The sequence below is a fragment of the Lemur catta genome, chromosome 14 (genome assembly GCF_020740605.2).
Source record: "Lemur catta isolate mLemCat1 chromosome 14, mLemCat1.pri, whole genome shotgun sequence".
NCBI lineage: Eukaryota > Metazoa > Chordata > Mammalia > Primates > Lemuridae > Lemur > Lemur catta.
The window spans coordinates 63,676,039-63,702,280 of NC_059141.1; the positions used below are offsets into that span (position 1 = coordinate 63,676,039).

Below are 26,242 nucleotides of genomic sequence, written 5' to 3' on the forward strand. Positions count from 1 at the left end.
GAGAGGGGACAGTCCAGTCTTTCATTTCCAGTCTCTCCACTTAGGTCAGGAATCCAACCCAGCCCCTTTGACAGCAGCGGTCAAGAAAGAGGAGCCAGGAAACCTCCAGGAGCAACCTGGACGTGAGGGAAGGAGGGAGGACTCAGGCTGCTTCGGGATTTCCTCGGAGAGCCCGTGAAGGTCACCTGCGGGCTGCCTCCATGCTGCCTCTCGGCAGGTGCTGCTGCCCCTCCAGACCCACCAGCCCCCTCGTGCCCTGCCTCATCGTCCCTTCACTGCACGTTTGCTACGTGCTGAGTGCCACCCTGCACCCTCTGTGCGCTGGGGGTGCACCAGGGGACAAGGGCAGGCTCTGGTGAGACAAGTGGCTTGAAACTCATCCTCAGAAACCCAGGATCAGTCCCAGGGCAACGTGTTCAGGTTAGGGAGTCTGGTCAGTGGCAAGTTTTGTATGGTTCACTTTGGGTTCTGTTACTCTGAGGCTCTTTTGCTAATGAAAGACAGATGTGGAAATGAATGGGATTTTAGAATTGGAAGTGTCCCCTAGTGAAATTCTTGGGTTTAGAGTCAGACAAAGCTGGGTTCAAATGCAAACACAGCCGTTCTAGCCTCAGTTTCCTCATCTGGAAGTGGAATACAGTACCTCCTTTACGAGATTGCAATTCGTGCACAAAGAGGCCTTGGTGCTTTGCAGCATGAGCCCCTGGTGAGTGCATTATGGGATGGGCAGCGTCCATGCCAGGGCTGGCCCGGGCCGGGCTCTCTGCCCTTGGCCTGCTGCTCCTTCTCCTGCCTCGGCCACTTCCCTTCTGAAACAGTCTCTCATGTGCTGGGTCTGTGACCTGGACTGAATGTCCTTACACCTCAATTTCTTTTCACCCATAAAGTGGGCATAATAATGGTACCTATTTTTCAGGGCTGTTGCAAAGGTCAAATGAGAAGGTCACGTGAAAGTGCTTGGCGTAATGGCCAGCCCAGAGCAATGCTCAAAAAATATTATTTGGTGCACAGACACCGATTTCACTGGAGCTGCAGTGCACGTGGAAGCAGCTGCGTGTGGCCTGGGGTGGCCTCCATGGAGCCGCCCGCCTGCGTGCTCGCCAAACCCACCTGTGGGAATAAAACCGCGCCCCGCCTGACAGAGCGGCCGGCTGCCCCCTGCTCCTGAGGGCGGGCCGGCCCTGGTAGGGAGTCGGGGGGCATGCTCAGGCACCTCACCCGCCCACGGTGCCACGCCCGCCCGAGGCACTGTCCCTGCCTGGGGTACATACCTGCCTGAGGCGCAAGCCTCTCGGGTGGCCTTTGGTCATGTTGAGCTCCCACACACACACCACGGTGCTGTCACCAGAGGTGACAATCGTCGTGGGAGATAGGCATACGGCACACAGACAACGGCCCCAGGCGGCCACGTCCTCAAATGTCATCAAGATCTGTGGAGACGGCGGGGTGTGAGCATGGGTACAGGGCCAACAGAGGCCAGGAGCCCGGGACAGAGTGACAGGGTGGAGAGGGGATGTAGGCCAGTCTGGGGACCTTGGGAACCAGGGACATGTCACGTGTTCGGGAGCTAGGCCCTGGTGATGAAATCCAGGCCATCCCAGCCTGTCCCCAAGGAGGAGCTCCCCCTCCAGCAAGTGGGGAGGGACTAGTGAGCAGCGCCTGACAGAGAGACACTGGAAGACCCGCCTGGCACCAGGACGCAGCGGCTCAGCCTGGGGTGGTCTGGATGGCTGTTGGGAGGGGTGTGTGAGGCCGTGGAGGGCCAGGAGAGAGCTCAGACGGTCAGCTATGGGATGGTGGAGGTGCCAGGGCCGGCCTGGGGCTGGAGGATGGCAGGGCCACATCCAGACGGCAGAGACATTGAACGGCCCATGGGGGCCCAGGGGACTGGCAGGTAGAGCTGCTCCTGGTGGCCTTCTGAATGCTCAGCCTGTGTCCTGAGTTTCACCATGGCTGGGCCAGGAGGAGCCCCCAGTACGTCCCACCTGCACTCTGCATGAGTCTGGGTGGGCTCAATGTAGCCAGATGACAGCCAGCCTCTGCTCTGGAGGTGACAGCATGCGTTGCTAATTTGCAAGCTCGGCTCTTTGGACCAGGAGTTTGAAGCCTGGCCTATGAGTGTCTTTGCTCTGGCACTGAACCCTCTCACTCCCAGGATGGGGCTCACTTCGTGGGGGCAGTGGGGCATGGGCAGCCTGCTTTGGGCCCCCAGCAGGAGGAAGGCTGAGGCCCTGTGGCCGCCCCTGCTCCCGCGGCTGGCTCACCTTGTCGGAGCCGTAGTTCCCCAGGCAGCAGCTGAAGTCGTCAAAGCCCCAGCTGAAGGTTCTGTTCCAGAGAGGAGGCAGCAGCACTTTGTTCTTCTCCACAGCCAGAATGGTCTTCTCAGTAGGAACAATGTGGCCGATGGCCCCTTTGGGGGACTCCGAGCCTAGAGAAAAAAGGTACATATCTGCCCCCCAGTCAGTATGGCGAACTCATGCTCCAGACAACACCTGTGTCGGCTGGGCCCAGAGAGCGGAGCTACAGGTGGGCACAGCGGCTGGACAGGGCACGCGCACGAGACCCTGCCCACAGCTAAGCACCCGGCCCCTGGCTGCTCCTCTGACTCGGGCACACGGGTCAGGTGTGCAGCCACTCAGGCCTCGGGTGTCTCTCAGGAGGTGACGCCCGGAGAGGAGGAGCCGAGGGTGCCGGTGGGACAGAGGGCACAAAGCCTTAGGGGCTGGGGGACTCTGCCCTTCCTGCACCCCCTCCTGGCACTGCGGCTCCTGTCCTGCCCCGGCTCCAGCTGGAATAAGCTCAGAGCACGGGGTTCAGAGCTGCCCGACTGTATTCCAGCCCCAGCTATCCTGGGCAAGTCACCCCACCTTCCATACTCAGCCCCTCCTGTGAGCGGACAGAACGATCTCCCCTCAGGTGTGCCGTGTTTCTGAGACTGCGCGCCACAGGGTGGGGGCTTGCCTTCCTCCTGGGGGGCCGCACCCCTGTCCTGCGCTGGGTGAAACGGAAGAACCGCCCTCTCCCTGACCCCTACCAGCCAGGGGGCAGAGGCTCCATGACAGAGGGAAGGGGCTGGGATAGCAGGGCCTGGACCATGTGCAGCCAGGGACCAGCACATGCTCAGAGGGCTCTGCCTGAGCACTGGCTTGGTGCCAGCCCATGGGACACATGCCACTTCGCAGCATTGTCACAATAAGCCTGAGGACAGGGCCACTGCCTCCCCCACCTTATGTACAAATGAGGGAACTGAGTCTCGGGAATGTCCCCCCTGGACCAGGGGGCTGGTAAATTCCATGCGGGTCTCTCTAAGCCTGTTGGAGATTTGTTCTCTCACTTGTTAATGTGGTTTGCTCCCTGTGCCCGCTCTCAGCGATGGCAGGGGCTGTGCCTGACTGTCCAGGGACTTAAATGTGGCAGGAGGTCCCCTGGCCTGGTCCCCAGAGCCAAGAGCAGCAGGCACCATATCTACCAGGGCTGGGTGTGCCAAGGACACTGTTCTTGGATTTCAAGGGTGAAAAGGGACACTCCAGTAAAACTCCAACAAGCCTGACTTTACATGACGTGCTCGGAGTGGGATCTCCCCACAGCAGCGCACGTCTGCGGCGGCACAGCCACTGCCAGTCAGAAGAGAGGGACAGATAATCACCAACGTGACGGACATCACCGACGTGCTGGGCACTGGACATGGCTCTCGCTGAGGGCTCAGAGCAACCCTACTCAGGTCCCCAGAGGCCCATGGAGGGGACATGACTTGCCCGCAGCCACACAGCCAGGAGCAGTAGGCCGGGACTCACATCTGGGCCGTCTGCCCAAGGACACATGCTCCTGGCTACTGGCTGTGTGCCCATCTGCACGCCTAGGGGCAACAGGGACCAAGGGGCAGAGGTTGCAACCCTCCCTTGGGGCACTTGGGGACATCCTACTAGTCTTTAGAGGAGAGGAGGGGGTGTGTGTGTGTCTGAGACAGACAGACACGTGGGTCTTTAGAAGTCAGGGCGTGACCAGAGGAGATCCTGGATGCTTCCAGGGCAGGGGCCTCCCCAGAATCCCACCACGATTGCAGACACAGCCATTCAAAGTCAGACCCCGATACTTTGTTCAGGTCTGTACCCCTGGACCTCCAGAGGAACCTGGTCACTGAAGGGACAACCCTGGGACAGGGCACCAAACGATGCAGGGCCAGGTAATCACCTTTGACTGTGACCTGGGAGGGCCTCAGCGACTGCAGGCTGCAGATGAAAGGCTGCGGGCGCCCCGGCAGGCTGGAGGGCGTGGAGACGTCCTTCCCAGGTAGAGGCTTCCCTGCCGTGGTCCTGGCTGGGTGAGGTTTAGTAAAGAGCTGGAGAGGCAGGGAACAGACACATGGCACACTGGCCATTAGGGGACAGACGCCTGGAGGAGGAGGAGGCACCCCATGTACACCACCACAGCTGCACCCCCTTCTGGGTGCTGCCACAGCTGGGCTTGCTCTTGATGGAGCTGAGCATGAGCAGAGCCCCCTGGTCCAACCCTCAGACGCCACAGGTGAGGGGCCTGGGGCTCCGAGAGGTCAGCTGCTTTCTCAAGGTCGCAGAGAGAGCCCTGCGGCCTGCCAAATCTGTCTTCTTCCCCAAGCTGCTTGGGAAACGGCTGAGCTCACTGAGGAGTCCCTGGACCCTAGGAGCACTGCCTCTCATAGCATGGGGACAGAGTGGCCTTCTCCCCTCCCTAGGTCACAGAGCTCCCTTCATTGGTTCAAGCTGTTTCACATAGTTTTCTTCCTTCCCTCACAAACTCTCTGCATGCTCATTCATCCAGGCATCAACACAATTCCTTAATAGCATCCATGCAAATATTCCAAAGAGCACAGGCAAACCCCATTAGTGGCCTTTCTACTACTCATTTTTCTCAGATCTCTGCCATCAAACTGTGCCTAATGCCAAATGTTATGAATAACTGAGCCAAGGACTAAGCGCAAGGCTGCGCTGCCTGGCCGAGTCCTTGATGCTGGACCAAGTGTGTAGCTGCAGCCAGACCCGCTCTCCACCCTGCGCTCCCTGATCGCGCTCCTGCAGGGCTGCTTTCTCCAGCCAGTGGCACATCTCGCACTCCCAGAACCACCCACTGAACGCCACGCGGGACGGAATGGGGTCTGAGAGGGCCCTGGCTGTGCACGTGGGCAGAGTCAGGGCAGGTGGGGTGGCGTGGGAGGGTCTCAGAGCAGCCTCAGCTTCGTTACAGCCAGGATCAAATGCTGAGCTATGAAAAATAGCTGGGTGGGTGAAGAACACAAACAGAAGTCATCATTTCTCAACAGGCATTTAGTAATGAACATTCTTCCTCACACAGCATGACCGAAGTGCCCACAGGCTGGGTCCTGCCCCAGCTGCGGCAGACAGAGCCCCTGCAAGGAGCAGGGTGCAGTCCCCAGCGCTGTAACCATGTCTTCAGACCAGGAGCACTTGGGAATTCTCATTCTGATGATTACTTAGAGAGATTTCTTAAAAGCTCACATTACTAAATAAAATCAGAATCTAAAATGGTGTGCACTCCGTGATTATGCTGTGAAATGTGAAGACACTTGTGCTTATAGGCAAGGACTGTGAGTACATAAAACCGGATGCAGTTGGGTGGTAGTGGCTACTACTTTAAATTATTTTATTGCACTATCTATATCATTATATATATTTTTAATTAAAGAAATGACAACATTAGGCTACCAGGTTTCTTTCCTGAAATTCTCTGCTCTCTACAAAGCCTCTGCAAACCCACTTGGGATGCGTGCCACCCCCTCACCAAGCTACCCCTCGCCCTCTCATGCTCTCCTTTCCTGGAGCTGGGCAAACCCTAGCATGGCACGTAAAGCCAGATGGAAATGGCATTAGTTTTGCACTAACTGCAGAGGAGCCCACCTAGCCCTCACGGTTACACACAGGGAAGGCTGCGTGTAGTCCACGCAGTGCCAGGACTGACCCAGAACTGGCTGGTTTAGGCACCCATTTCTCAGCATGGCAGCTGACTGCCCAGGCTGGGACCCAGCCGTGGGGCCACACTTCTGAGCCCACATGACTGTGTCCAGGAACAAAACATCTCCACACATAACAGTTTGGGGATAACAGGGCTGGGATGGGCTAAGTAAGCACCCAAGTCTTGCGCAGACCTTTCCTCACAACGTCAACATGAACACGCAGCTGCATGTTGCTAAGTGACCATGCTGATGGGAGACGGGGCCAGCAGAGTGAAAGGTCCAGGTGGGACCCCTGCAATTCTCCAGGGGCCTGGCAGGCAGAGGAAGGTGCTGTCACACCAGCGGCAATGTGGTGCAAGCTCTGGCCCTACCCAGATGGGCTCTGCCTCTGTTGCTTGCTAATGGTGCAACTCTAGGCAAGGTATTTGTTTCGCTTCTCTGAACCTCAGTTTCCTGATCCATAAAAGAATACTTTCTACACCCAGAGCTTATGTGAGGATTCAGTAACATAAGAGCACTAATAGCCAACATTTGCTAAGTGCTAGTCATATTTCAGGCACGTTCAAGCACTTGCTACATCTTATCTCACTGGATACAACAGCCCTGTAGGGTAGATACATACGTAAAGAACTAAATACCACGTATTTATCATGGCGTCTATCACATGCATCGCAGATGAACACAGCCTTGGCCGGTATCATCACTGATGGTATCAGCTTCACCAGCACCAGGTGGTGGCTGAGGGTGGAGCCTGACGTTGAAAGCACAGGCAGGTGATCGGGGCCCATTCTGCCCCTCTAGTGCTGTCCCTCGCTCCCGCCCCAGCAGAGGACACCCTCCCCTGCTCCCCAGCTCACACTGCACACACTCGTCTGGAAAGCAAGACAATGTGCGAGGCACGCTGTACCTGCCTGGGCACCTGCCCAAAGTTGCTGACAAACCCCAGGATGGTGCTCTTGATCAGGGGGTCGGTGATGCTGCTGAGATCCACCTTGTCGCCGTAGAAGTAGGGGTGGAAGGTGTTAACGGCTTCCACTGCCGCCGGGCCCTGCTGCTTGTACCCGAAAATGAGGTCTATCCAATGGTGGAGGTTGGCACTGACAAAGTCACTTTCCAGAGCCTGGAACCAAAACCCAAAGAGCATGAAAACCCAGGCCTCTCACAGACACGTGCACCCTCCGGAACAGAAGGGACACGTGCTGCAGGGTGCTGGCTCTGCACAGGAGAGGCAATTGATGGCACCCTGGGCGTGACAAATAGGAAGCAGGCAGATGAGGCAGCCACCCAAGGGCCACCTGATTCCGCCTCTAGCTAGTGGCAAACCATAGCTGACCGTTCCCACCACCCCTGCTCAGCCGCTTCATAAAACAACCGGGCCATTCAGAATATCTCTGTGGCGCAGGCCGGGAGAGGCATCTAAATGGAAGAGACCAGACTGAAAATAAAGTCCTGACATGTGACACAGGAAACAGGGAGAGCTGATTCTGACTGGAGAAAGTCAGGACGCTGAGACTAAGGGTGGTGATGAGGACAGCATGCTCTGGGGCGGAGGGGGTCGAGTGCTGTCATTTACACGTTTCTTAGCATCTCTGTTCCTCAGTTTCTTCATCTGTAAAATGGACATTAATTGTACACTCTTCACACGTTTACATGGGGATTCAGCCGCGTCCATGTCTGGTGCACAGTGAGCTCTGCGTCCTCAGGTGATTACACCGAGCACCTACCAGGGCCAGCATGGGCAGGGGTTTGACGTGTGCTGTCTCTTCCCGTTAACATCACCGTTTGCTGGCAGGTATAATCACCCCACTTCGGGGGCAGGCTTGTGTGTGGTTCATGAACCTAACACCCCAGCCACCAGTGTTCATGCCTCAGAAGCCCACAGGGGATGTCCCCCTCGCTGGGCTGATCTCACTCCACTCAAGTACTGAGAAATCACTGACATCCGGGTGTGGAGATCTTTCTAAGTCATTCCTGGCAGGGAAATGGTATTATAGAATCTGCTTTTGAGGTGCAGCTCAGCTCCCAGAAACGCGAGCTTCCCTCACTGGGGCGCCTCTGTCCAGCCCAGAGTGTGCAGCCTGCAAAGAGCATCTCGCCCACGCACCCGAGTGGCAGGTGTGTAAAGACCTGAGGAACATTCTGCCCACACGCAGGCTCACTACCCCCAGCTGGGAGCACGGGAGACGTTCTCAAGTCAGCCACGGAGCCTGGCTCTGAGCTTCCAACCCCTAAGTGAGAACTAAACGTCCCTCTACTCAGGAACACAGCTGCCACTGGAAGTCAGCAACGTCTGCCCCTGACTAACGGTGGCACCTCTGGGAGATAGAAAGAATGGAGCACAGGAGCCAGGTGTGCAGGCTCTGTCCTGAATACAGCACAGGTGGATGGTGCCGGCTCAGATTAGGGCACCAAAGTGGGCAGTATTTCTCACCAGCTGCCACACATGAACAAGAGGAAATGTGGCCTAGTGTTTGGATGTCCTGGTCCCCTTGAAAGGTGGCACCTGTTTCTGCTAGGCAGAGCCCAGCCCAGGACTGGGTCTCCAGAACACAAAGATGTCCATCTGGGGTTGTCTGGGCTCCCCTGCTGGTCCTCTGGAAGGACACATAGCCCCACACCTGGGCCCGGGAAAGCCAGGTCACCTGTGCCAGGTTAGCTTCTCCAAGGTCTATGGCCCAAGTGGCTCTGAGGCCACAGCTGAGTCATGCCATGCGAGGTGTGAGGAAAGGTGTGGCTCTCCTAAGTCCACTGTCTGGCCTGGAGCACATCCGGAGGCCTCTGCATCAAAGCGTGTGTCGGTGGCCAAAACAGAACGGCTGTAGGTACAGCCAGGTATGAGGGAAGACCACAGGCCAGGACGGCTGACCCTTCCGCTGGGCCCTTCTTCCTACCGCTTCCTAAACAACACACTTCCCAGGCTCCAGGTGCTGCTCAAGCACCTCTCCTCCTCCTTCCCATAACTGAAGCCTGGCTTTCCCCTGAGCCACCAACTCGCCTTCAGCAAGCTCAGGTGGCAGCCACTTGCGAGACGTGTCCCATGTGTCGGGGGCCAGGAGGTGGAATTGGTGTCTCCTCAATCCTCACCACCAGCCCCAGACCACTGCTCCCCTGCCCTCTTATAAAAAGAACAAATAATCTGCTCTTCTGTGCTCTGTGAGACCTAACTCTAGTCCCCATCCTCACTGCTGTCCTCTACCGACTTCTCTGCTATGCTCATTCGTGGAAGATGCTGACTCCTGGCCATGCCTTCCCTTCTTCTCCAAGTCCTGTTACCGTCCTCAGCCACTGCACTCTCCAGCCTCCCAGTTCCTTAGCCTGCACATCTGCAATGACTTTTGGCTCCATCCCATGGACATACCATAACCCATGTCGGTATCCATGGCTGACGTTGGTGAAAGCCACATCCTTCCCTTGCTGGGTGTTTATCTGCTTTGTAAGTCTATTCTCCCACCTGTCAGAACTTCCAGTCCCCTTTCCCCTTTACTTCTTTGCAACCCATCAGCACCGTCTGCCTTGAAGCACGTCTTTATCCAGCTTAGATGGAGTGGCCCATCATCCCAACACCACTCAGGTCAGTACCTCGTTGTGTTACTGAATCATGTGTACCTCTGTCTTCTACCTGACCAGGGCTGCTGCACCTGCAGGCCAAGCTCATCTCAGGCCCAATTACTCAAGACCAGTGGGCTGTGAGAATGGCGCCTATCACTGAATTTCTAGAGACAGGATAAACCAGGGGAAAGCTTGCTCCTTGCCAGGGGAAAAGGACGGAGGAAAAGGCACAGGATTGTTGTCCCTAGTCAGGCCTGCCTCGGTTACCATTTCTTTTCAGGTATAATTTACATACTATGAAACTCGCCCTTTTGAAGTGTGCAGTTCAATGTGTCCTGGCAATTTCATGCAATCACGTGACCATCACCATGATCAAGACATAGGACATTTCCATTACTCAAAAAGTCCCCTTGTACGTTCCTTTTAGGTCACTGTCCTACTCCAGACTTTAGGAACCACTGATTTGTTTCTCAGTCTATAGTTTTGCCTATAAATGTCACATAAATAAAATCACGTAGGATGTAGCTTTGAGCTTTGGCTTCTTTCACTCAGGACAATGCTTTGAAATTCACCCACGTTGTTCTGTGTGTCAGTAAACGAGTCCCTTTTCATTGCTGAGTAGCATCCACTGCATGGATGTATCATTTGTTTATCCAGCTACCAGCTGATGGACATTTGGATTATTTCCAGTTTTTGACTAGTTTGAATCAAACAGGTGACTATACACAAGTATTTGTATAGACATGTGTTTATTTTTCTTGGGTGAGTACCTAAAAGTGGAATTGCTGGGTAATATGACAAATGCACCTTCAACTTCATAAGACACTCCCAAGTTTTGTCCAAAGTGGATGTGTTATTTTGCTTTTCACGCCAGTGATGTGTGATGCATTGCAGTTGCTCCACATCCTCGCCAGCTCTTGGTTTTATCAGTCTCTTAAATTTAAGCCATTCTTGTGGGTGTGTAGCAGCATCTCATTGTGGTTTTAATTTATTTCCCCTGATGACTAATAATGTTGAACATCTTTTCATGTGCTTATGTTAACCCAGGTATTTGTGTCCAAAATGGCCTGTGGCCCCTGCCCACATCAGCCTTTCTGGGCAATAAGCCAAGTCCTCCCCAGTCCTAGAAACACCTTGGCCAGTGGGAGCCCCTGGGGCCCCCAGACCCTGTCTGAGCCGCACTGGGCATCAAGGCCCAGGGAGCGGTGCTGAGAGTAGGGTTGGCTGAGGACATTCACTTTCCCTCCAGGGGACCCAAGAAGAATCTGAACTCACCTCCTCCAGTCACATCCACAACAAGATGGCACAAGGGCTAAGCCTAATGGAGCTCTTACAACAGCCCAGAACCCAAAGCTTTTCTTGCCCACGCAAGGTGCAGATCACACCCTGTCTCTGGGTTCCCAGACATTAAAGCCTCAAAAGTGCTTGTCCCTGGCCCTCCACGTGGACGCAAAGCCTCCGTGGAGCTTGAGGCGATACTGAGGTCCGCATCAGGACCCCACAGATTCTGGCGTGACTCACCTGTCTGTGCAGGCTGATGAATTTCCGAGGGTCCCCATCAGCCCAGGGAGGGAGCTGCACATCCCCCAGCGCTGTCCCGTCCTGCATGCAACCTGAGGGGGATGACAAACAGCAGGCATCTGAGCAAACGGGAGCCCCAGCCGGGCTAGGGACCGAGGGACACAAAGACTGTGCTGCCCAGGCTTGCTGACTGTGTAGGTCAGAGCGGGAGTGTCCTCCGAGGGCCACACTGCTTCCAGTCCCCTCTGTCCGGAATGTCCCCTGTCCTCTTCCCAGGCAGTGCTAATGCTTGATGCATAGTCATACAAAATGATTCAGTGCCGTCATTGTTGGGGCGTCTTCCCCCCCGCCACACTGTGTCTTTCACCCGGGTGCCTCTCGCACAGCGCTGGCGCAGCGGGAGAGTCGGTGATGACAGTGCCAACGGCACATTTGCACGAACTCCCCGCGGGCACGAGGCTAGGTTCTTGGCACACATTGCCTCACTGAATGAGTTGATTCATTCTAATGCTATAATTTATGCATTTCTCTCCATTTTTAAAGTGAGGACATCAAGGTTTTTAGACAGAGATTCCCCACACAGTAGGAAGAGGAGCGTGGATTCCAGCCCAAGTCTCTGCCCTACCCAGTAGGTGCCCAACCTGGAGCAAGCTGTTTTACCTCACTGGGATTCCTTTTCCCACCTGTACAGTGGAGGCGACTACAGGAATTAGCTCACAGGCCTGGCATAAGGATTAAGAGAGAAAATACACATAACGGTGCTTAGAGCAATACCAGGTACGTGAAGGCTGCTCAAAGCGCGTGAGCCACAGTCTCACCTGAACCCTCCGGAGCCATCATGGAGCAGCTAGAACGAGACCTGCCCCTGCTCCCTCTGGCCCTTCTCATCGCACGGTCTCAGCTCACCTGTCACCCTCTTGCAGGTCCCTCCTGGGACCAGAGTAACACAGGTCCTGCTGAGTCACTCTCAAACCGTTTGCTACCTATTTTCCTCATAAGACTTCTCCAGTGCCCAACAATGTTCCCCTTATAACACAGAACTTGTCCATATTTTCTCCCTGCTTCTCCCCATCCCCACTCAGAAGGTGAACATCTTCAGGACAATTCAGCCCAGGAGACCCAGCTAAATCCTCAGTGCCTAAAGAAGCACCTGCACACAGTAGGTGCTCAATAAACACTTGTTCTCCTGCTTTCTCTGAGGACCCTGCACTCTTGGCCCCTATCGCTGGTATGTGCCACCATTTCTGCAGCTGAGCCCGTCACACGTCCCTCAGATGCCTGGCTGCATTTCCAGGACAGAGTCAGTGCTCCGGCTGCTGCTCCGACCCCAGGCTGGGTGGCCGCCCTCCCCTTGGCTCCCACACTCGCCAACCCACTCATCGTGGGCCTCACCATGCTTCACAACTGTCCTTTGGATGTGTCTGGTTCTCACCCTCGACACATGTGAGGCATCTGACAGCCTGCCGAGGCCACCAAGTGCCATGGGTCAGACTCTCTGGGCCTGGCCAACTCACTGGCAGGCTCCACAGGGACCTTGGCTGCAAATCCAGGGCTGGAAACCACTGCAAAAAATTTGGTAGAAACTATTCTCCTCACCTGTGCTCCCCTGGGGCCTTACCTGGCCTGGCCCAGGAGAAGGAAGGAGAGCCCTGAGGAAAGGGGACCCTGGGGTCTGTGGTGTGCACTGGTGATGGCTCATGAGTGCCATCTTTGGGGGGCATTCTCAGCCAGGCCAGTGCCCACAGCTGCCCCTGGCCCAGGCCCTGCCCAGGCTCTGCCCACACACCCCGTCTACAGGTCGCCTGACTCAGACTCACATCCGTGTGTAGTGGAGGCTCTGAGGCCCACGCACCATGGGACCTGCCCACTGGGCTTCCTGAATTGTTTGTTGCTCTGCTAAAGAAGTCCTGGCTCCTCCTGTGTGGGGGTCTGAAGTGCAGGAAAGAGGAGGAGCTGCCACAAGTGCCTGCATAACAGTCCTGGGACCCCACCCAGCATCTCTGGGTCCCTCTCTCAGAGTCCAGGTTAACCTATTTATGGAACAAGAGAAAACAGGACTGGTGCAGGGCCGGGGGTTGCCCAAGATCACTATGTAGCAGGCAGGGCAGTGCCAGAGCTGGCCTATGTACAAACAAGGGCTCCTGCTCCCTGGCTACCACCTCGCTGCAGACCCAGGCCTGGGACCCTTGGAGGAAAGGTCATGGGTGCGTCTGTGGCTTAGTGCTGTCCTGGCAGCCTGGCGCCCAGTGTCCTTCCTCAGCAACCACCTTTCCATCCAGGTGCTTGCTGCAACCCAGGGGAGGCCTCGCACCAGCCACGCTGTCCTGGGGAGGGCCCAGCAAAGTCATTGACGAAGTTAGTCACAACCCAGGAGCTACGGGAGAGAGCACCCTGCACTCCCAACCCCTGGCCTCGCCCAGGCCTCACTCACCGAACTCCACCTCATTGCAGTTGGTTAAGAACTCAGGCAGGTAGAAGAACTCCGGCGTCAGCTCCCTGACATCGCTCATGTTCTCTCTGGAGGCCGACTCCCATGTGCTCTTCATGCTGTGGAACATTCTGTCTGCCACATCAAAGCTTCCACCCTGTGGGAAGAGGGGCCAACATGATCAGCCCCTCTGGGTGCCGGGCACCTCTGGCATGGGCCTCCACCTCGCATCCATTTGCTCCATCACTCTCTGGAACCTTGCACCAGAGCTTGCGGGAAGGATACAGGACCCATGGTGACCAACGGATCTGTGTTTCCCTGTTGTGGAAATCCGAGTTCAGAGCAGATGCAGAAAACCCACCTGACCATTCCCCAAGTTTGCCAAGGGCCAGCTCTGAATCAGGCACTTACACGACATAGCAAGAATGAGAATGATTTGGACTTGACTTTTGAGATGCTCACATTTGAATGACACTGACAGGAAGTAAAGAACCAACTATAGGACCAAGAAGTGGGTAGACATTCTATGTGGAAGGTCAGGGGAAGTTTCCTGGAGAAGCCCACCACAGAGGTAGTCTGGAAGCCTGCTGATGGGGAAGATGGCAGAGTGTTCTGAGCAGAGGGCCAGGCCCCAGCCAGGAGCAGAGGCAGGAGGAGAGCTGGTTACGTCAGCGCCCTGGTGACATCCAACACAGAGCCCGTGGCATTCCATGGGCTGAGCAGGAAGGGGCTCTGGGCCCAGTGGGCTCAGCCTTGACGAGAGAGAATTGGTCTGAGGATGGAAAGCTGGAGGAACACCAGTGCTCAACGGGAGGGAGGCTGGTCCAGGAGGGACAAGATGTCCACAGCACCTGCCAAGGCCAGCCTTGGTTTCAAGGCCTATCTCCACAGGTGGCCTGATGCAGCCCCAAGGTTGGCAGTTGGGGTTGGACCAGGTAAGACTTACAGAAGAGTCTTTCCCTGGATGCTTTGATCTTCCCATCCAAATCGCCAAATTTCTTGAGTTGATGCCAGCTTCATTCATTAAGTGGGCTGGGGGTTGGGAGGAGGCAGGGAGGTGCCTCAGATCAGGTGGTGGTTGGAGGAATGAGGCTACTGGGGGCAGAGGGACTTCAGGAAAGAGTTTCTGAAACTGAGTCTTGGGTCTACTTATGTTCTGGTACATCCAAGGAACATCCTCCTTCCCGGGATTCATAGTTTACTTGTTCTCATCAAGGCTGGGCCTTTCTTCTGCCATCTTCTGCAGAGCACACACGTGGCCGCAAGAGCAAAGGGCAGAGCCCAGGGTGGCGGTGCCTCCTCTGCGCCTGTCAGCCCCCTTCCCTGCTCAGAGGGCTGAGGATCCCCATCAGCATTTACCTAAGGAGGTTTCGGGCAGCAGCAGTGGCAGGTGAAGGGCAAAGAAGGGCAAGAGCCTTCTCTCAGCACGTCTGGTCTGCACATAGGTCATCTCTCTAATCCCCACAGCAGGTGCATCAGGAAGGAATTGGTGTTTCCGTTTCGTAGACTAGAAAGCTGAGGCTACTCAAAGTGTACGGATCTTCCCAAGGTCAGCCAAGCAGTGAGTGGCAGAACTGGGGTCAAACCCATGGATGTGACACCAAAGGGCAGGGTTGGCCCCATGCCAGTTTCCTTGGGGGCTTCCTGGGACCTGAGACAAACTTGACCTACTCTGTGTGGACCAAGGGGGACTCAGCTTCTTCTGATAGGGGAGAACCTGCCACACATGTGAGGTGGCTGGGCCCGGGCATCCCAGTGGGCATGGACCGGCTGATCCATTTTCTGAGTCAGACTAGAGGATCGAGTGAGCTCCATGGGTCATTCTCCACACAGGGACAGGGACACGGAGAGACCCAGTTACCCATGGGGTCTCAACCAAACACAGCACATGGGCAGCTCAACAATGTGGCTCTACCCCAGGGTGACTTCTTTGCTTTCAGTTGAAATTAGGAGATGGTGCCCACCATCAAATTTACATTGAAAGAGAAATAAAGTGGGGGCGGGGTGTCTAAATAAATCTGCACCTAACGCGTCACTCACTGAAATGCATTAAGAGCTCTGTGTATTTAATCTGCAGCCCGAGCCTCACATGCACGGAGATGGATGCCTTTTCGTCGTTTTTATGAGTGCTGATGGTAATCTCCTGAGAAACAATATGATTTGGTAATAAAAAGATTACCTGTATTAAATAAAAATAATATATACATACGGAATATTGTTAGTGCTACAAATCTGGTTAAAGATATTACCACAAAGAAAAATGTTATTTTTTTCACAGCTGTCTAATGCATTTTAGCAAAAGTAATATCTTTAAAACTTAAGCCTGTATTATTTATAAAGGAAGCAATAACTGATTTTCCTATTTCCTATATTAATAAATGTATTTGCATACATTTGTTTCAAAATTAATGGGTTTTCTCACTTCTGCAATACAAAAGAAAACACCAAATTCCCTAGAAGAAAAAGTAGAGTTGCTTTGTTATTTGCATTGCAAGTCTGTGGGTTGACGTCAACTCTGGTGGCTGGCAGCAACGAGTCCCAGCTCGGACTTAGTTCTCAGGAAAGGAAGGAATGAGAAGGGAAGAGAGACAGAGGGAAGAAAGGGCGAGGATAGAGGCCTAGAGGCCCAATGAAGGTTTGCAGAGCGCCCACCTAAGGCACGTCCAAACCCAAATGAGAGGAAACAGCAACAAATCAAGTGTTGAGATCGAAGGAAACAAAGTGATCAGAGAGAACTACTGAACCAGGATTTACCCTGAATCTGTGCTGCAGATATTCTTGAATATCAAGCATAGAGAAGCCAGGCATGGTGGCTTGTGCTTGTGATCCCAACTACTCAGGCGGCCGAGGCAGGAAGATCATTTGAGCCCAGGAGTTTGAGTCCAGCCTGGGCAACATAGCAAGGCCTCATGTTTTCAAACAAACAAACAAACAAACAAGAATAACAAATTCTACATGCATCCAAACGGACTGAAAAAAATAACTGCCACGTTATTATTGCCAACAGAAGAACAACTTCTTATTGGCAGAAGATTTTCCCATGTGACATTGAGGCCACGAGACAGTGGCACCAAGTCAAGGCTGGAGAGTTCTGGGGCAAAAGTCTTCGGATTTTATGCCCAGTTAGAACATCACTCATATGTAGATGCCAGTGAGTATTTAAAGATTCAGAAATAATATAACCCTAAGTATCTTTCCTCAATTAAAATCCTTTAAGAGGTCCTCAATATTGCTAAGAAATGAATCAAATTAAGAGCAAAATAATGGGAACAGAAGTGGCTAACGAGGACCGTTGCTGAATCAACCCATTCTCACTGCAGATATTCTTTCCAGTAGTTTAAAAGTATCCCAAGCTAACGATTCACTTACAGGACCCTACAGATGTATCAGTTGATCTAAACCACTGTCTTTTCCCATCAAAAAGGCAGAGTGCAATGGTGGAAAGCACATGAGCTTTAGAACCAGGCCAACGTGCGTAAGAATTTCAGTTCATTCTTGCAGGAGTTTCTTAATCCATTTTAGCACCTATACCCTCCTCTGCAAAGCTTGGATGACTGTTGTGTGTGTGAAAACAATCGTGTGTGTGTGTGTGTGTGTGTGTGTGTGTGAATTATACCTCACATGGTGCCCTAGGCATGCAGAGGGAGGTGCCAAGTGAACCCAGCCCCTAGGTCTTTTCCCCGCACAGACTTGGGACTGGGAAGCAATCCTGGCCCTAGTCTCAATGTGCATGGGGAAGGCACCCAGAGGCTCAGCAAACGGAAAAGAAAAAGGAGGAGACAGATGTTACCGAAGGTGGGAGGTGGAGCGTGGCAGGGAGGGTGGAGGAGTGGGCTCCTCCAGTGCCCAGGACAGGGGCAAGGCGGTGGGGAATCTGAAGGACCCCAGAGGGAACAGGAAACAGTCAGGCAGCTGTGCGGCAACACCACCGCCAGAGAACTAAAGGGGCAGATGTGTGAGGGTAGGAGGGAGCCGGACGGGGGTATTCCCTGGGCTTCTGCAGGAACATGCCCGGCCACGGGTCCCGCAGGGTATGTGGGAAGCCACACACTAGCCCGGCTGCCTGATCAGCCTTGAAGGAGGGCGGGCTGACCCCAGAGTAGCCATTAGCTTTCCTTCCTGTGGGATGTGGCCCCTTTCTACACGAGCAACCCCCACAAAGGCATGTCAGACACATGCAGCCTGCTGGTAGGGGAGAGGAGACACACATGGAGCACTCAGAAACAGCCAAACCGTCTCAGGTTGTCTTAATCCTCACCACCCACCAGTCAGGGCTTATTTTAAAGGATGAAGAAATCAAGGCTCAGTTATTCAATACTGCCATTTAGAAAGTTCTAGAGCCAGCAGTTTATCTCAGGACTATCTGTTTGTATTATATGTGCCCTTTCTAATACTCATTGAGTCTGCATGATGACAACTACAAAATACTGCAGACCCTGAAGGATTCTCATCAAGTCACAGTTTGGGCCGTCTCAGACCCCACGTCCTGTGCTGCTGGGGGCTTCCGAGTCCAGCCCGGCAGCCCTGGCTGCGTCCGGGGGGCAGCCCTGCGCCAGGCGGCAGGTGCCAGGAGGTGGCTACTTGCCTCAGAGGTGGGTGCGAGCTGCAGGTGGTGAGTGAAGACACCAGGCAGGGCTCACACGGGGCGGGCACAGACACGGGCAGCGCGGCTTCCTCGCCTCCCCGGGCACACAGTCCGCCCCAGGCCGGGCAACGGGCCCCTGGAGCCAGGAACCCGCGGCGAGCTCCCAGGTAAACAGGCAGGACGGGCCAAGCGCTCCTCCGTGGTTCTCGGTTCTCTGTGCAGTTAGCATCTGCCTCACACAGAAACCAGCCATCTCACCTCAGGTGGTTCAGAAAACCCAGCCCCACTGCTGGTAACAGCTGACTTCACACGGGCTGTGACTTAATTAACACAGCACTTTATTCTGTTTCTTATTAAATGCAGCAGCAGCCGCCGCTGTGTCCTGGCTGGGCGCTGCCTGCCGTGCTGGGCTCCACCTAGGCAGGGTCTGATCTCAGGCCTGAGAGCAACTGGTGCTTTCACTGGGGCAGAAACAGGTGCATGGGCTGGGGCCCCAGCAGGGGCCTGGCCCCCGGTGACCCAACTTTCTGCACGCTCACAGACGCCAGCCCCAGCAGGGCAAGACTCCCAGAAAGCGCAACACGCTGAAGCCATCGCTGGGGCAGACGAGCCCCCACACCCCCCAGACAGCAGTTCACACCTCCAAGGGAGTCGGGATAACAGAGCACACAGCTGACACGTGCCTGGTCACACTGCCTGCACCTGTCACCTGCTCATACATACACCATATTTTCTGGATTGTAAGAATCTAACATTGTAATAGCAGGTTTGAGGCAGAAAAGCAAACAAACATAGCAATGATGGAGGTAGGTGTCAATTCTAAAACCAGTCCAAACTTAAGAACATTTAAACATGAGAGGAATAGAGCACTCCTTGCAGCCAGGAATCAGAGGACGCCACACTGCAGTGGGAGTTCCTCGTGCTGTCACAGCTCTGCACAGCACACGCCGGGCACAACACAGTGCCCAGAGAACCCCGTACCTGTCTCCTAGCAGCCAGCAGAGTACACTGCACAGGCACGGGGCAGGCGACAACACAGCTACTCCATGGCACAGCTGTCATGCTGCCTGTCACTCTGCCCTGAGTGTGCTGGGGGCCACGCTGCCCACACATGCAGCCAGCACACTGCACACATACTGCATGCAGCACTGCATGACTGCCTATAGGTCACACTGCATGTGTGTGTGCCTGTGTGTGATGTCGCATGAGGGACGCCGCACTGTTCTACTGAAAACGTGACCTTGAAAATGGAATGTGTCCCTATCCGCTGAACACTCTGTCCCCTCCGGGCAACCTCTGTAGACCCCACCTCACTTTAGTTATAGTGAGTGTTTCAGGCTCAGTGTCCCCAGAGCGGGAACCTATCTCATTTCCACGTTATTTCTTGAGGGAGGTGACCTCCTAGAGACCCAGGCGACTGAGATTCATCGCAGCGCCCTCTCACCACTTAGGGAGGGTCCCCTGAGTTACCAGCACGTGGAAGGCATAACAGTGTTCCCGGCAGCACTGGTCACAACAGCCAAAAGGTGGACGCAGCCCAAGTGTCCATTGAGAGACAATGGATAAACAAAATGTGGTTTATGCAAACAATGGAACCAGACTCAGCCTTAGGAAATTCTGACACATGCTACAACGTGGATGAACCTTGAGGACATTATGCTAAGTGCAAGAAGCCAGGCACAGAAGGACAGATATTGTATGACTGCACTTACATGAGACTTAGGGTAGTCAAATTCATAGAGACAGGAAGTAGAATGGTGGTTGCCAGGGGCTGGGGGAAGGAATGAGTGGAGGGTTATCATTTAATGGGTACAGAGCTCGAGTTTGGGAAGATGACAAAGTTCTGGAGATAGATGGTGGTAATGGCTGAACAACAAAGTGAATCTATGTAATGCCACTGAACTGTACGCTTAATAATGATTAAAAGGGTAAATTTTATGTTATGCATATTTTACCACAATAAAACGGTAAAAAAAAATTTTAAATAATACTTGTAAGGTACCTAGCACCATCCAGGCACATAGTGAATGCTTAATGAACATTAGAGGCTGATGCTGTTACAAAAGGGACTTCAGAGGCCATCATCTCACCCATCTCCTTTATTTTATCAAAAAGGAAACTGAGTCCCGGAGGAAGAAAGTGACCTGCTCAAGGTCAGACATGGCAGAGAACCTGAGCTCCAGCCTTTACTACAAACGTCTCAACTGCGGCTTACTCACGCTAACGGGTGCGTGGCAGAGGCCGCCCCAGGCAGAGTGGGAGAGCACCTTCCTGTGCTGCCCCTTCTGTGCACACTGGCTCTGGTCTCCACCAGATGCTTCTGCGCCCTCCATGCCTCTCTTGCTCCCCCGACTCCTTGATCCACCCCGGGCTGGGAGTCAGGGCCTTGGGCTATTGAGACAAGGGGAGGCTCCTTTTCCTGTCACCACAGGGGGGTAAAGCAAAGGTCTCTTGAGGAGGGATAGGCCTGAACCCTAGGAGGTGGAGTGGGGTGGAGGGAAGAGACTGACCTCAGGAAGATGCCAGAAAATTCCTAAGGTCTGTGAAGGTGCTAGGACTCCCAAAGGTGAGCCCGGCTTGTTCCCCCACAGGTGCAGCCTTTGTACCCATTCCCTTGAGAGCTAAAATACATAGTTTTTATTTTTTTGTTAAGGAAAAAGGAGACGATGTCTGGTTCTTCTGCTGGCTCCAAAGGCTTAGACCAGTTGTGACCCACTAAAAGAGTCATTTAAAATTAGGAAGGTGAGACCGATTCAGAAGCACATGTAAAGATCCCAGACGATTCCAACTTGGATGCGCCCGTCTGCCGAAGACAGATTCGGGCCCCGAAACAAGGAGTTGCATCAGAGACTTCAATGTGGGAGTCAAATGGGCTCAAGCTGATACGACTCCATTTGTGCATCTAAAGGGCATATGAAACTGGCTCTGACCACCTCACGCTGATTTAGACCATCCCAAACTAGTCTGGCCTGGTCACCAGTGGACCAAACTGGCTAAAATGAACTCAAACTAGCAGTAAACTTCAAAGTGGCCATAACCCAAATATCCCTGTGGGTTCACAGCACTCCTGTTTCGTCTGGCTCACGCAACATTAGAATACTTTGATGCCATCCAGACTGCCTGAAATTAGCTTACAGCAGAGACCAGCTTGAACAAGCTCAGGCCTGCTGATATTAGATCTGGCTGATTGTGGAGGGAAGAAAGGAACTAATAGTGATTGATCCCCTATGTAGTGTCAGGCCCTGAGCTGGGGCTTTCTCCACATTTTCTCATTTAATCATCTCAGCAGCCCAGTGAGATGTGAGTAATTAACCCCCATTTCTAGAGGTAAAATAACTTGCAGAAGATTCTGTATCTAACGAGTGGCAGAGCAGGGATGTAAATCTCACAGCCCGGGCTGTTTCTGTTTCACTTTGCCTCCTCCCAGTGTGAAGAGACCCTGAGCAACAGGTGGAGCCAGGCTTGCAGCTTTAATGCATCTGGCTGAGGGGGCAAAGGGAAACTCTGAAAGCGTCCTGAGCATTCCAACTCCCTGGATGAAAACCAGTAACGGAATCCATCACTATCATCAACAGTGATCATCATTTCTTGTGGGTTAATGAGCAACATCTGGATGGGATTCCTGGCATGGGGTACAGCTCTGGGACCATTTGTTCTCCAAACCAAACTTACTTAAAATGCTTGTTGCCTGAGAAAGGCTCAGGGGAAGCACACTTATTATTTTTGAGTGAATTTCCAGGGAGAGGGGGTTATGCAATGTCTAGACGAGCTGTGCCGTCAAGGAGAGAGAGGGCTGTGCCAAGTAACAGAAGACACGAGGGTTTTTGCTCCTTATTTAGAGAAAGCACCTTGACTTTGCCTACTCACTCCTGCCCAGGGCTCAGGAGTTGGCCTTCGTGCTGACCAAGGGTGGCCTTTGATCTCTCAGGGTCAAGGTCCTCTGAGTGACCACAAAGAGTGACCTTGCTGGTGAAGTCAGACCACAACACACGACTCCTGGGACACCCATGCCCTTCCGAGATGAAGTTCAGGTGTCAGAGCAAGTCCCTGTGTGTTCAGTGGCCTGTTGCCTACGGTGTCCCCTGCCTTCCTCTCCCTAGGACCACTGCAAGGGTCAGCCCATGAACTCGGACCCTGTGCTATATTCACTTCGGAGTGGGCTGGGCCAGCTAGGCTACCCGAGGGTTCTCCCTGTGGGAAAGCTGTTTCCCTGGGATAAGGGGTTTCTTGGAAGCAGGATCCCAGTGATGGGATTGAGAGGGAAATAGGAGAACAGAGCTTCTTGGCACCCTCACAATGCTGCCCACGAGGGACTCTGCCCAGAAATCCCACATGCCTTGGACACCACCACACACTGGAGCCAGACTGGCCGGGTAAAATACAGGAGGCCCAGCTAAATTTGAATTTCAGATAAACAACCATTTTTTTGTTGTTGTTTAGTATAAGTCATTGTTTATCTGAAAATCTCAGCTTATCTGGAATTCACATTGAACTAGGCATCCTGTATTTTTATTTGAAAAACCTGGCAACCCTAAACTGGTGCAATGGTCTGTTAGTTTGTGGGTAAGTTGGTTAATTTTTTTTTTTCTGGTTTAGCTGTTCCTTTCAGTCTTTAAATATTTTGTTTGTACTTAGCACAGATTTATGCATTCTGATGTCTTGAGTCATATTCTTTTCATTGTTTTTTCTTATATTTATTTTTCCAATCTTGACCTGCCCTGCTAGTCTCCAAGCTTACAGCTTTTCCTTTTCCACTAAATCTTATTTATGTTAAGTATTTAATTTTTTTTATATCTCATTCCTTATTTTTGTAGTTTTTTGGTAAGACTCTGTTGGGCAGATGTGCAGGTGTGACTGATGAAGAACTTGCTGGTGGACAGAATCCTGGAGCCCACGTCAAGTGGGAATTGCTGGCTAACAAGCCCACTTTAAATAATTGAGTTTTTAGCAGAGGGGTCCCCTCCTTGTTCGAGCCCAGGTCTCGGTCTGTGTGATACAGCTGCATGTGCATGTGTGCGTGTTCATGTGTGTCGGGGCGGCAGCTCACCTGCAGAGCACAGAAGGCCTGGGTGAAGGGTGGCATCCGGACCAGGTAGGAGGCGACAATGATGGCTGAGGAGTAGTGGGTATAGTAGTGGCACTGGACGGTCATGTCTCCTGCAATGAGAGGACACGCCTGAGGACGGCTTCCCCACATGTGCTCATATATGTCAGACACACAGGCTACACCATGCTCAAGAACAGCATTTAGAAACCTACATTTATTGAAGTTTAGGGAGTAGACCTCAAGAAAAACATTAAGGCAGTCAGAGTGCAGGGGGCACGTGAATGTGGGAAAACTTGTAAAGGGGATGTGCAGACGGGGGATGTTTGAGAACTAGGTTCCAGAGCCAGACAAGTGCACACTCTGCCCTTGTGAGGCTGCGATCTTGAGCGTGTTGCTTAAACCCTCTGAGAGTCAGTTTCCTTCTATGGGAAATGGGCCATTGGGTATGTGCGGCAGGTCGGCCTGCACCTGGCATGTGGAAAGGGCTGGACGAACATCAGTTCCCTAGCCATCGCCTGCCCCGAGGTCTGGAGTTACTAGGCCTTAGCATGACACCTTTCCGTCCCGGCTTCACAGTACAATCACCAGGGCTGTGCCGCACCACAGATTTATTTAAATCAGAATTTCTAGGGGCAAGTGTGTGGCGTAGACATCAGTAATTTTTAGAAGCTCCCCGGGTGATTCGTAGCCTGGGTTAGAGAGTTCTCTGTCCAGATGCAATCATTTGCAGGTTGTTACCAGCTGTCATTTCAGCGCTTTTGCAGGAGCAGCACTGCAATCAAGCTGGATCTACTCACCTTCAGTTTTCTCAACTTCTTTGAACCTCTGGATAAATTTCAGCTTCCTTTCCTTGGTCTGAGCCCCCATGGGCTTTGAAAGATCCCGGAAAGTCTTGGGATTCGTCAAGTTCAACGTCTAGAAGGCAGATATTCAGCTGGAGTTAACTCCCCCAGACCCCCTGTGCCCTAAGAGCCACGCTCTTCAGTTTTATGGTTCTCGTTATTGGTTTATTGTCATTTGGTCTGACCCCTCTAGTGATTAGCTAGCAGGCTGGGGTTTTATGGCCCCGAAGCCAGTGATCCAGAAAGACTTAAAAGGGGAGAGATGGAAAATAAGAGGAGGGGAAGATTGAGTTCACACTGAACCTGTTCCAAGTTGACCCAAATCAGAACATGGCCACCCGTTACGGAAAAGACACTTTCAAAAGAATTCCTGTCGTCTGTAAGGCATTTGGCTCTTGCCCTCATGGGGTAATTTACTCCAATAGTTCAGGGTCCTTGCTTAAAAATCAAACTGATTTTATATGAAATTAGAAGTCATCTGGTTTGGAAGGAAATGAGAGGAACTACTCCATTGTTTTGAAGGCCCTTCTGGGCAGTGAAAGCAGGCAATGACCGCCCCTCCCCGTCCTCGGGAACACACAACAGAGGAGACATGAAGAGTTTCCGGGCCGGGTGCCCTCTGTGAACTAAAATAAAATCTTAAGGCTCCCCCCTCCCTGATGACTGAATGGACCCCCTCCTGGCCAAGGGGATACCCTAAAACTGAATTGCCAGCCATGAGGGGGGACCTGTCTCCTCATGCCCCCATCTGTTCTTGCAGACATCCTTTGTAACCCATTGACAGGCCTAAGGCTATGCAAGACAAACCTCTAGGTCCTTAATTTACATGACATATTGGCCAGCAGCTGTCTTTGATTCCTTATCTTAACTTAAAACATTCTAAGTCTTTATATGCAAAGCTTCATTTTTTTTAAACAATTATAAGTCAAAGAGTCGTTAAGTCCGCCCTATAACCTATAAGCCCTGGCTTTGAGATGTCCCACCTTTTCGGACCAAACCAATGTAGGCCTTCCATGTATTGATTTATGACTTTACCTGTAACCCCTGTCTCCCTGAAATGTATAAAACCAAACTGTGACCCAGCCACAGCCAGTCCACTTGCTCAAGGCTTCTTGAGCGTGGCTCTGAGTCACGGTCCTCAAATTTGGCTCAGAATAAACCTCTTTAAATTATTTTACAGAGTTTGGCTTCTTTTCTGTTGACACCTTGGAGACAGTTCTTTTAGCAGAAACGTTCTGCCTGTTAGCGGAGGAGCCCTGTATTCCCAGGGTTTGCATTTCTTTACAGGAGGTGCTTCCGTGTAACCCTCTTTCTTTTAGTAGCAGCTCCACTGAGGGCGCCAGCATCTCAAATGCCTGCAGAAGCCGGCAGAGTAAGGCATCTCCTCCTAAGACCCCAGGGAGGGAGGGAGGGGACATGTGGAGACCCACACTCAGCCCCAGCCATCTCGCCAGGTCAGAATGCCTCCCTAGTTGCCAGACAGCCTGATTTTCCAAAAGACATTGGAAACCCAGATTCTTTTAGGAGAAATCTCCCAATTTTGAAATGTTGATAAAGAATAAAAATTTTAAATACATGGTATGAGCTAAAGGAAAAAGGCTGGTAAACCACCACTTTGCAACATGTAAGTTTTGTGTTTGAAATGCCTCTGCCTAGGATGGACCATGAGTGCCACAAGCAGCAGCATGTGGCGGTGAGACAAGGTTGGCCATGTTCAATATCTTTAGTGGGGACAGGAGATCACAAAACAGCAAGTCTTCCTCTCCCAAATCCTAGGGCTCTGCCATCCAGGCAGCTCTAGGCAGGACCGACCAGCCTCGTCTGAACAAGTGACCCAGCCACCTTCCTTCCGTCCCTTACGCACGGACATCACCTTGGCCCAGCTCTGTGGCTTTCCTCCTCCTCCTTCCCCTGCCTGCTGAGGTCCAGGGGTGGCGGCCAAAAGAGATGAGTCTTCTGGTCTTGCCCTCTTGCCACCAGCCTCCCCTGTCACTATAGCTGCATGTCTTAGTCCGGATCCTAGGGGAAGCCCAGCTACCATCCTTTCGGTTACTGAAGTTGAGTTATACGGAGAGTGGTTTGTTTTCTCTGTATTTCTATCTCCTTCTCCTTCCCTCTCCCTTTTTTCTCTCTCCCTCCCTCCCTCTTTCTCTCTCTCCCTGCACATGTTGATTCTAGGAACAAATTCCCCAGCCCAGCTCACTGTGACTGCAGCTGTCCCCCGGTGTTGGCTATGGCAGCGTCTTAGCAGATGGGGTCGGTTGCCTTCACTGTAGAGAGTAAGCCGGAAACCCTCTGGGGCTCGTTTTAGCCCCTGTGCTCG

The 26,242-nt window shown here is 53.0% G+C and overlaps 1 protein-coding gene across 1 annotated transcript in view; it reads right to left on the reverse strand.

The window, feature by feature from the left end:
• Nucleotides 1–26,242, reverse strand: part of WDFY4 (WDFY family member 4) — a 296,219-nt gene that overhangs the window by 11,357 nt on the left and 258,620 nt on the right. Inside the window, exons 50-57 of the mRNA XM_045569053.1 lie at nucleotides 23,875–23,992; nucleotides 23,078–23,187; nucleotides 13,449–13,602; nucleotides 11,018–11,109; nucleotides 6,855–7,067; nucleotides 4,192–4,339; nucleotides 2,265–2,449; nucleotides 1,272–1,430 (exon numbers count right to left, since the gene is read on the reverse strand). Coding sequence (XP_045425009.1) covers nucleotides 1,272–1,430; nucleotides 2,265–2,449; nucleotides 4,192–4,339; nucleotides 6,855–7,067; nucleotides 11,018–11,109; nucleotides 13,449–13,602; nucleotides 23,078–23,187; nucleotides 23,875–23,992 — 1,179 coding nt within the window. The remainder of the gene's footprint in view (nucleotides 1–1,271; nucleotides 1,431–2,264; nucleotides 2,450–4,191; nucleotides 4,340–6,854; nucleotides 7,068–11,017; nucleotides 11,110–13,448; nucleotides 13,603–23,077; nucleotides 23,188–23,874; nucleotides 23,993–26,242) is intronic.